At 41.4% G+C, this 11,547-nt stretch overlaps 2 protein-coding genes across 2 annotated transcripts; both read left to right on the forward strand.

Annotated features, from left to right (window-relative positions):
• Positions 1–1,811: 1,811 nt before the first annotated feature.
• LOC129587102 (loricrin-like) lies at positions 1,812–5,376 on the forward strand. Its single transcript, XM_055480694.1, has 3 exons — positions 1,812–2,667; positions 3,950–4,426; positions 4,845–5,376. Exons 1-3 carry the CDS (start codon positions 2,076–2,078, stop codon positions 5,243–5,245), a joined length of 1,470 nt encoding a protein of 489 aa, XP_055336669.1. The 5' UTR covers positions 1,812–2,075; the 3' UTR covers positions 5,246–5,376.
• A 1,858-nt stretch (positions 5,377–7,234) lies between these two features.
• On the forward strand, positions 7,235–11,249 carry LOC129587083 (WD repeat domain phosphoinositide-interacting protein 4-like). The gene is made up of 10 exons (XM_055480671.1): positions 7,235–7,650; positions 7,750–7,824; positions 8,188–8,292; positions 8,426–8,513; positions 8,752–8,846; positions 9,061–9,140; positions 9,405–9,527; positions 9,894–10,081; positions 10,361–10,488; positions 10,899–11,249. The coding sequence occupies exons 1-10, from the start codon at positions 7,599–7,601 to the stop codon at positions 11,003–11,005; spliced, it is 1,041 nt and encodes a 346-aa protein (XP_055336646.1). The 5' UTR covers positions 7,235–7,598; the 3' UTR covers positions 11,006–11,249.
• The last annotated feature ends 298 nt before the right edge of the window (positions 11,250–11,547 follow it).

An 11,547-nucleotide genomic window follows, 5' to 3' on the forward strand; every position in this document is an offset into this window, starting at 1 on the left:
GTGCAAACAAACATATTAAAATAAACAGGCAAACATTTATCAATGTGACAGCATCACAAGGCGCTACTCTACACAGCTGCCCATATTGGATGTACGTTGCGCGCCAGTGACCGTGAACTTGGTAGGCACCGTTGTGTATTCTCGCGCGCGTTGTCTACGTGCTGGGTTCCAAATTTAAAGCATATCACATCATACCAGCACGGTAAAAACGACGACACCCACTCCCACAGCACCTGACCTTTAACGACATTTGCATTGCGCCATGATCTAACAGCTTTCCTAAGGTCAAAGAAACTGCCGGTATGGCTAAATGTTTGAAGAAGTTATGGTCAGATGGTGCTTGACAGGTGTAGTACTGTTTACAGCGCGAAATTAGTGCTACGTATCAAGAGGACATTTCGTCCACTTAAATCGTGGAGATGTTTGTATGCTGGGGGGATCTTGTGATATAACGATCACACCCGTTCGTTGGGATTATAAATTAAGCATTTACGTATGCGCTAAAGCTATAGTTTACCTTTATCGGAAAGTTTAGAATTTACGATAATTTTGTGGAAGGTTTGCATTCATTGCAGCATGCAGGCATGATTCAATGCACATAACTTGTGCATGCAGGGTGCTTACTTTTTTGGACCGTATCGTCACCGTCACCTAAAGAGATTATTCAAAGCAACAGAGGTCGACAAGCCATTATTTACTTTCCATTCATTTGATATTAACAACCACTGCAAATACTGTATAAGAATAAAAAAGAGAGCGCATAGAAATGCTTTAATTTTAACATCTTATTCTTTGCATAAAACTGTATACACGTATGCCTTATAATTATACAACATACTTTTATAAAATGACCCGATGGGCCACATATATTTGTGCAAACATTTCGCATTAAAAACCTGTAATTATTACTCATTAATTATATTTTCGTAAACTTTTTGAATTTTTGCTCCTACAGTACCGATGAATGTCACATGCATTTTTCAGGAATTTCGATTTGGTTTTATAAAAATAAGTTTAACACAGCAGTAACGTCATTAATTGATTAATTAATTAATTCTTGCTATATTGATAAAATATTTATAAAATCACAAATTTTATTTTACCTATTCATTTTTTGTAAGTACTAACAGCACCGCTGTAGCATTGGCAGTTGCACCATAACAACATGAGCCCTAGCTAACAGGTAGCAGATATTTTTGATACTACAGTTTCTCTTTATTTCCCTATGACAGTTTCACAAATGCCGAACCGAAACCGCTAAGCTTTCAACCGTTGTCTTGTCGTACGCGTTATTGGATTATCAAAGTTACTTAGCTGTTTTGATTCAACCTATCGATCCGGAAGGATTCCATCAAGCCAGTCTGTGCGCGAATACACACACACAGACCGCACGTTATTAGGATGGCTGAGAACGCACATCATCACACGACGTTACGCATGTCGTTGATGGAAAACATGATTTTTGGCGGATTAAAAACTGGACAGTATCTTGAAGCGTATAGTCCGGTGCTGTACGGCCAGCACCGCAGGGATTTGTAGTTGTTTAACATGGATGTTGAACGGTTTACGCTACCGGTCAGCTTGATCGTTTACAGTGGAGAGACAAATTAGTTCAATCACTCCGGCTCAGCATATTTGTCTTTCTAGTTAACCTGTTGCCTTGAATGAACAAGCGTCATAACTTATGATACCGAGCGCTATACGGGGCAGGCCGGGCTATAACGGAGCTCAAGTAATATCGAGAAAGAAAGAAAAAAAACATATAAAGACAAGAGCCAGACATTCACGAGCATTTGCTCGGTTATTTCAAAGTCAAGAGCTATTAGCAGCCAGTGCAGCTGCCCAGTGAGGGGAGAGCATCATCAGTTTTTCTTTAGCTAACACCCTCAAATAAACTCGCCGCGATGCTCGGATGGTCAGTTGGCTCCTAAGACCTTTTTAGTGCAAACTCCCTGCGCTGAGTCGTCAGTCAGTTGCATCGACTTGTCTGCTTTTTTATCAATTAATTTTCAATAAATGGTTAAGGATTAAGTTGCCACCATCTGCGGTCACTGTCTCTCTTCCCCCGAGAAACAATGCGGCTTCTCGGCCATATTTTTGCCCTCATCTTCCTTTCGTGCGTCTGCGCGGAGACTGCTCAAGAGCCGGCGGCGGCCGCATCCTCCTCCAGCGTCGCCAAACGCGAATTCCAGCCCACAATTGCCGATGCATCAAAACGGAAAGAAGTGTCGGCCCGGCTGACCGCCGCGACGGGCAGCGCACTGACCAGTCGGCAAGCGTCACCCGCGAGCGGTAGTGTACCGCTCAGTATCACCGTTACAACCGCCGCCCAGGGAACAGCGGATCCCGCTCGACAGAATGTGGTGGTAGGGACACCGGTGGCCGGCACCACCGTCACCGGGACAAACGTCATCCAGGGTGTTCCCATTACCGGCTCAAGTTACGGACAGTCCTCTAGCTATTTGGCGCCCAGCTATGCCATGCCGTATGGTGGCGGATATGGAGGATATGGCGGAGGCGGATATGGAGGCGGCGGATACGGAGGAGGCGGTTATGGCGGCGGTGGTTATGGAGGTGGCGGTTACGGTGGAGGTGGATACGGCGGTGGCGGGTATGGCGGTGGCGGATATGGTGGCGGCGGTTACGGAGGAGGATATGGATATCCAAGTAAGTTAAACAAGCCATAAAAATGAATGCATAAAAATTGTGATATTGATCAAAAAATCCAGATTTATCTTATTTTAATTTCGTCTTCATTAGTTTTTTTGCCCGTTTAGCCGTGCTTTCCACTTTACATCCGCAAAAATGTATAATGTATGTATAGGTAGTACTTATATTGTGCATGAACAAAAATGTGGATTTGTGGAATCAATACCCAAACGCGGTAACCTTCTTGAAAGCGTTCGAAATCGACATTTGACGCCACTGACCGTTGTCCATACAGTGATCGTGCGATCTCCGCAAGATTCAGTTCTCATCACTTTTAAACAACTGGTACTTCTATTTAGTTTTTCGGAAAATTATTGACGAACACATTATCCTCAACCTTATTTGCTCTACTTCTATTTCTCGAAAAAGTCTATGCTTAGTATACTTACGAGCCAACAACTTCAATACACATGCACCTTTAAGCCATCCTTTTTGTTTGGCTCCTTGAAATAGGGCTTTCCGAGAAAGCAGAGTTGTTGGTTTTTTTTGGAAAGGTTTCAAGTGGCATGTAAAATATTCTTCTGAAACCGAAGGGCGCAATCTTTTTCAGCAGTTGTTAATCCCTTTTTGAAAACTGAGAATTATGTACTCATATCTCTGTCAGTAAAAATTTCAAGGAATTATAATTCATTTGTGGCAATAGGAATGTGTTGCTATGAGAATACCAGGCTTTGCTTAAGATATCACAGATTTATAACCAAATGTGGAATGTTCACAAGCCACGAATGTTAATTTGTAATAACCTTATTTTGCTAATTTCCAATATTATATGCGGCTATCATTTATGTACAAAGGATTTTATAATGATAATTATACCCACAATTGCCTTTACGGGGATGCATGCCTCCGTTAGATTCTGTCGCAGTCCAAATATAAATCATGGCATGAGCACAGGTCACAGACTCACAGTGCAAGGAAATCAAAAATGAAGGTTACCGCCGTATCACCAATGTAAAATCAGTTATAACTGTCGGCACTTAGGAGCCACTTGTCCGTAATAAGCACTTGTGCTCCCTGGCAGAAAGCCGGGGAGCCGCGCGGCAGAATCTCTGTGACATCAGCTTTAGATGCGCATTGCTCGATTATGTGACCTGCTTAGCCTTTAGCAATTTAACCAGGCTCCTTAAGGTTCAAGTTTGCTTGACCACTGCATAAACTGTCAAAACGCCCAGTATTGATTAGCATCAAGTGGTGTGCCGGGTCTTTAACAAAACTGTTGTCTCTGTGTCATTATAAACAGTGCCTCCTATTCTCTATCCACCACCACCACCAATTCCCATTCCGGTACCGGTGCCCGGTCCGCCCATTCCCGTGCCGGGACCACCGATCCCGATTCCCGCACCTATCCCGGTGCCGGCCTATGATTACGGTTACGGTGGCGGTTATGGAGGGTATGGCGGAGGTGGTAACAATTATGGGGGTGGTTACGGCAACAACAACTATGGCGGCGGCGGATCATACGGCGGCAACAACTACCGAGACAACAGTTATGGCGGAAACAGCTACGGCGGAAACAGCTATGGCGGCGGTTACAGCAACAATAATAACTATGGTAGCAGCGGTTATGGTAGCAATAACAACAATTACGGCAGCAACAGTTACGGAGGTGGCGGCTATAATGATTATGGAAACAAAGGTTATGGCGGCAGTAACTACGGCAGCGGTGGCTATGGAGGGAAGGGCAGTTCTAGCTATGGCTATTCCAGCGGAGGCTATGGTAAGTTTCTGCATGCACAGCAAAACATTGACCAAAACCGGTAGGTGGGAACCCAATAAAACCTTAATTATCTTATTAATTTTACATCTTTTTGTTAAATACAATCTGTGGAAAATTGTTTAAATTAATTTTCCGAAACCTATTATTGCCCCCCTTGTTTTTTTATTGAAAACCGTAAAGGGTCCCATCTATCACGTTTTTGGTTAATGTTTAGGTGCGGGCCCATATATGCCGGATTATTTATTTAATTCTGATAACACAAATGCTTGCTACAACTGTAATAATAACGGGAACCAAGCTGTTGCCTCTGGTCGACAGAACAATATTAATTACGGCAATCAGTTGTCGTCATCCGGCAATAATAACGCGGGCTACATCAATCAATATGCGACAAATTCTTTTAAAGCCTCCTCTGCAGGATCCAGCTACGGTGGCAATAATTATGGATCGGGTGGAAAGTATGGAAATTCCGGTGGATACGGACGTTCGAGCTACGGCAACAACAACAACAATAATTATAATAACAATAATAACTATGATTCTTATTCCTCAAATCTGTCGGGATCCTACAGCAGTCATTATCCAACCGGAACCAGCTCCAGCTCATATTATGATCCCTACACCGGCGGCAGTACATACAGTGGACCGACACCCTATGGACGCAGTGCCAAAACTGCCGATAATACCGGGAGTAAATATGATATTAGTGCGTCGGGATTAAGTGCACAGATTGCTAGTCAGCTGGAGGGTGCTGGACACCCTGGTCTGCTAGGAAGCAATGCTAATGAAAAGGTCATGTTGTACACTAGTAGAAGATGAAACGGGTTGTGGAACTGAAAGCATGGTTCTGTATGAAGATGTCTGACGGTAAAACTGTTGTAAGTTTTTGTTCTGATTTGGTTCTATCGTCTACCGCTCCCAAAGTAGCATACAGTTCGGAATAAATTTAAAATCGATGCAAATGTGGACAGCAACTTTGTATTAATAATGTAGACTTCGAGCCATAAATAAGTCCACCGCTTGCGGCATTAATTAAGGTCTTGCGGCGCTCATACGCGCTTCTCGCCGCAAACGAAAAATTCCCGAAATCCATTCTGAAGAGACAAATTTGGTTGATCAATAAATCAAAATCATTAAGTCAGCAGTATTTAACATGTACGAGTTACTTACAATGTGCTGCACAAGCTTCAGAAGCGGCAGTACCTTGTACAGCTCTTACTGGGTAGCCGGGTCGCAGTGTCAGCTGAAGTTGTGCTTTGCACATGTCAAATACCTACAATAGGTGCTGGAGTCGTCGCCGCTTCCAGTAATCTATATAGTTATTTTGCTTATTATGCAGACAAATATACGGTACAAACTCGAGTGCCGAATAGGGGTCGGGAAGACTAGGCAGCACTTGTTATACCTGGCAGGTGAATAACAGGAAAACGTATGTACGTATTAGTTTTACTGGAGCGGTGAAGTGCGGAAGCACGGTAATATGTATGAAGCACGGTACTTCTACAGGTGTGGAAGTTGTAAAATTATTGTGGCCTATATAACATATGGTTTCCTTCTGTGCGGGTCAATATTCAGTATTGCTAACTATGGACTTCTAATTAAAACGCTATCAAACTAAAAGTGCGGTGATTAAGGCGACCACTGGTCCAAAAAGGATTAAGTACATGGACGCAAATGTTTTTGTTATTGATACGAGCACGTCTGACAGCCCTACTATAGTACTGTGTCATTGACAACTCTGCCCTCATACGGTGTTACGAAATTTACGGTAATAACAGCGCCAGGAAACCCGGCAGTATCTTCATTCTGTAAGGTAATGAGAGGATGACTATTCGTACATTATAATTATAAGACATTTCTATTTCTATGTTGTTAACGCCATTGATATCGTGAAATTCATACATCTTCGATCGCTTTCTTACACATCGCTTTCTTACACATCGCATACGGATGTCTTACGAAATGGTCGTTGCCGGGTCTATCTTGGGCCTAATGCTGAAAGCCTTGGAGTTAATCGTACTCATGTGTCTCTTAATTGCCGGAACGGCATGGCTACTGCGGCAATGGATCCGATACAACCGACAGGTTCGCCAACGTGATCCAGAGGACATTCTGCCGGATGAGGACCACCTAACTGAAGGAATCAACCGCGACGTACGGAGAAACTCGGGCTCGCTCATCGATATCCAGCCTTCTGCTCCTCTTCCACAGTGCTCCATGTGCGGATGGCAGGGTTCCGAGAAATAATACCGCAAATCACTACTGTGCGCAAGTGCAACTACCGTGACTTTCGTATATAAATATTTTGTTAATAAGAACTATCGTGAGTTGTTAAAGGACACAACACCGGAACCTAACTGTGTACCATATATCTATACAATAACCATATTGAGTGGGCGTTGTTTTTTTGCACTTTTCGTCCTGTACGATTTTTCTGTCCTTACCACTGCAAAAAAAACTTGCTTTGACTTTCGCTAGTTTCTAACCGCATGAGATGAATCTGCCTTCCCCAAACAGCGAACGTATTCTCAATAAATATGAACTGTAGGAGTATCTCGAGTGGAAGCCTTCGAGAACCGGCGACAGTAATGCAAACAACGGAATGATTACAAATAATTATTGTAATTTACAGCTTAATTTTATGCAGTTTATGTAATTACAACTTTTTAAATTTGACAAGTACTAGTACACTAAAGTAAGGTAAGTGATACCATTTACCGATTTAAGTTATTTTACCGTTTAGATACACCGGCAAACACACAGCGTGATAACTGCGCTACCGCCTTGTTACGGTGACGAGAAAACAAAAACATCAGTTTCCGCAAAGACCAACCAACGATTGTCATAAAGTTACGTAATTTGCCCTAATAATTTCGTCGCCGTTATTGAATTAATAATTTATTTGTGCTACAATTTAGATTTCATTGTCCGCGTGACTTCATTCAAGTATTTCTACTGCGTTTTTACAAATCATATCCATTTTTGATTTTTCAGTTGTTTATGATTTATCGTTCATTATCGCAGCACGTGCACTTGCTAAGTAGTAGCAGCTGATTGCTTAAGGCTTATGAGTTATGATAATTATAATTCTGAATCAATGGAACTGTTTGATTGATCCCCAAGCGCGCGGAGAAGATTGTGTACAAGTACAATAAGCCTTGCTCTTCAAAGAATGGCGAGCGCCAACTATGGGATTTTGGGTCTTCGATACAACCAAGATTTCGGTAAAGTGTGGTTTGTTGTTGATCTAACCCTGTTATCGAAGCTGACTGCTGTGATGCAGAATGAAGAAGGCTTGAATCGTGATCTGTATTCTGTACTAGGCTGTTTTTCCGTGGGACTTCAATCCGGAATGCGCATCTATAACGTTAATCCTTTGGTGGAAAAGCTACGTCTAGGTAAACTTAAACGCGCTTATCATTTTCTAATCGGGTTTCTGAAACATTGGCTCAGATTTTCAAATTTGGTAATTTTTTTAAAAAATTGAAATTCTTGACTAAATTTCAGCGTAGCCGTAGTAAATTACAATCTCTCAGTTTTATAGGGTTCTTCGGACTTCTTCCTTTATTACTTTATTGATTCTCCTTCGCTGCTAAACTGAAGTAGTGATCTGATGATGAAATTCTCGAAAATGTTATTTTAGCAAAAACTTGAGATCGGCAGCACTTCGTTGTTCAGGATGTAATGCTTAATCGTTCTCCTAATATTTCTTTTCTGCTCCTGTGTTTCAAATCAATAAACGGTCCGAATTGTGATTGCAGACCAGGATCTTGTTGGTAGTGTTGGAAACTGTGAAATGCTGTACCGTAGCAATCTCATTGCCATTGTCAGCGGAGGGAATATGCCGAAATTTGCCGAGAATACTGGTACGACAGAAAAAACTATAAAAAAATTGCGAATGGTGAAAATATGGCTTTTATTCTTCAAAGAAACAGTTTGGAACCCTGTAAGTGTACTGTGTTATAAAACAGTTACATTTTTCTCTTATCATGAATGTAGTCTTGATCTGGGATGATACTGCCAAGAAATTCGTGTTGGAGCTGACGTTTGCCCTGCCAGTAATTTCGGTTCGTCTCCGACGTGATAAGTAAGTTCCCTTCTTAAAATAAGTAATTAAGTGTCGGTCCTTATTTCCTACGATGTAGAATTTGATTTTCCTTTTGCATGTATCGCCTTGTTTGAGTCGGGCAAGAAGCAGCAGAGTTTTAAGCCAATGTTGAGCAATGTTATTATTGAGAATTTTTAAGAATAAAAATTTGCCTTTTTAAATGCTTAAAATTTGTGCTTATTATGCAACATTTTTATGCACGTGTACTTATCTATAGAATAATTTGCATCCTTCGGAGTGAAATCCACATCTTTCGATTTCCTAATAATCCGGAAAAGATTGTCACACTTTCTACGCGTGACAATCCTCGAGGTGAGTCAGCGCTACAGTAGTGAAATAAGTACATATACAGTAAGTACGAGTACCAATGCCTTGCTTATTATGATAATTGCATAGGTTTGTATCGTATTGTTGATACATAATTTTTACTTTCATTGGTAATTTCCTTCTCAGCTACCTACTGTACATACATTAAATTTTAATTACTCAAATGAGCGCTGTGGATTTGCTATATAATTTATTTTAGGGCTGTGCGAAGTAAACACCGCCAGTGACCGACAAATTATGGTTTACCCTGGCGTAAATAAAGGAACTCTTCAAATTAAGGTATGTGATCGATCACCGGTGGTATCCGATATAGCTTATAGCTTGCGGGCAGAAGCTGGCGCAACCAGTACCACGTTAGGTCTTTGGCCTGGAAAATTCCGCGAACTTTATATGCAGCGAAATAGAAATGTCTGGTGTCTTATTCTTGCTTGAGTTGTAATTTACCGTGTTTTCTGGTTGGCTGCATCAGGAGCGTCTTCCTGATGACGTCGGTCGACCTTGAACGGGTGAGAAAACTCGCATAACTGTGTCTGATTTTCTTAGGATCTATCAGGAGACGACGCCAGCTCATTCAAAGCCCAGGCTCCAATTAAGGCGCACGAAAATGATCTTGCCTGCCTCGCAATTAGCCAGAATGGTAACAAATGCGCTACGGCTTCCACAAAGGTATATACTTTTAAAGGTTGTGATTCTGATTACCGGTACGGGTTAAGGGACGTTTACAGTTTGTAATTGTAGTATATAATATGGACTACTACTTGCATGACATAACGTACAATAGCATGCGAAAAAAATCCCACAATATGGCAAATGTGGACAGCCTAATGCTACGTATGCCTAGCGAAAGAATGGGATTCTTGTTGTAATTTTGGTGCCTGTAAATCGTCGAAACGGCTTTCTTGAATATATCAGCAGAAGAATACTGACTTGTGAGTATACTCACAATTGTTAGAGTAGTTCTTATAGTATCAACAGAATAAGCACTGACGTCTCGGATTTTGAATCATTTACGCATTTCTTCGCATTTTGTAGGGCACCTTGATACGCGTTTTTGACACTCTGAAGAGGACACTGCTGGTGGAACTACGCCGCGGAATGGATACTGCTCGCCTCTATTCGATCAATTTCAGCTTGGATTCCGAGTATCTGTGCGTGTCAAGTGATAAGGGAACGGTTCACGTTTTTGCTCTTGAAGATCAGAAACTCAACAAAAGGAGCAAGTAAGCAGTGGTGTAATCCAGATGGTATACTAGCTGTTCTCACATGCATTTTTTTAAACGGGATGCTCAAGTTATTCGCTACTGCTCGTTGGTGCCGTTTGGGAACCGTCGTTTAATGGTTTCCAACTTTCCATAAAGTACATTATTGTTGCTTTGTTGTACGCTACGTTTTTCTAAGGTAATTACAACAAAAAAGCACAGTTAAATTGTCTCTGGCATGGGGGAGTTATTTTCTAACATTGTGATCACGTTTGAAATTTTGAATAATTATTATTACAGGTTACCAAAAATTGGATTGTTTAATCAGTACAGTGACTCACAGTGGGGAATCTGCAGTTTCACCGTACCAGCCGAAGTTCCATGCATCTGCGCTTTCAACACTCAGCAAAATTCGCAGTCGATTGTGGGTAAGCGGGAGATATGAAATAGGTTTTCAATAGGTTCGATTCTCAATTTTCAACGCCACGGTTTTTGGATTACCGAGATTTAGATGAGAAACCATATCAGACGCTTTTTCAAAAGTGGTATACTAATTTTAAATGTTCAGTACCCATGTAGCGGATTAAAAGATGAATGTGAGTTAGTTTTCCACTGCGCGAAAACAGTCGGGAAAATTAAATGAGGTTGTTATCAGCGTAATAACGAACTTATATTCATGCCCCTGTGCAGTTTCGCTCATTCCCACATGCTGAATAGTATGTTGTTAATACTTTATTAACAAGAGCTTGATAGTCGCACGTGCAGTTAGATTAACGAGGTTTCTGTGCAGCTCGGGCGATTTGTCGGCTGGGTTTAACTGTGCTTTTTTCTTCTGTAGCGATATGCGTGGATGGCAAATACTACAAGCACTCCTTCTCCGACTCAGGCCACTGTAATCGCGAAGAATATGATGTTTTTATGGAGATTAGCGGGGAAGATTTGTGACCAGGATCCGACTAGGTACTTATTTGGATTATTTCGTTTCTTTTATTCTCTGGAGATACCTAGACCTTGCCGGTGCTACAGTCTGTCTACGTTGTGATTAGAAAGTCTTCTGTTTTTACGCCTCTTTTGTCTTGATGAGACCTGGAAGGCATTTTTAGCAAAAATCCGTTTTTCTGGATTTTATTAGGCATTTGTGATAGGTTTTGTTACAATCGCTTGTACCTACGATTAAAATCGAATGCAGCGCAGCGGCTTCATCATTTCAGACTTAAGCAATGTGAAACAATGCATATGTATCAACATTTGCTCGAATTATATTTTGACATTTGTCCAGATTAGTTCATGGTTGCATGAGTTTTAATCCGTAAATTATCCAGGTTAAGATTTCGGGAAAGGTGGTCTTTTGCAAGTAAGATTATGTTGTATAATTATTATATGCACTGGTAATGCACAAAGCGTGCATGGTTTAATGATTTAAAGAATTTTGGATGCTCATTTCGCACAGTGAGTACTCGAGGATTTATCATTTATGGTTGTCGTAA

This window comes from Paramacrobiotus metropolitanus, unplaced genomic scaffold (genome assembly GCF_019649055.1).
Source record: "Paramacrobiotus metropolitanus isolate TYO unplaced genomic scaffold, Prichtersi_v1.0 Parri_scaffold0000023, whole genome shotgun sequence".
Taxonomy (NCBI): domain Eukaryota; kingdom Metazoa; phylum Tardigrada; class Eutardigrada; order Parachela; family Macrobiotidae; genus Paramacrobiotus; species Paramacrobiotus metropolitanus.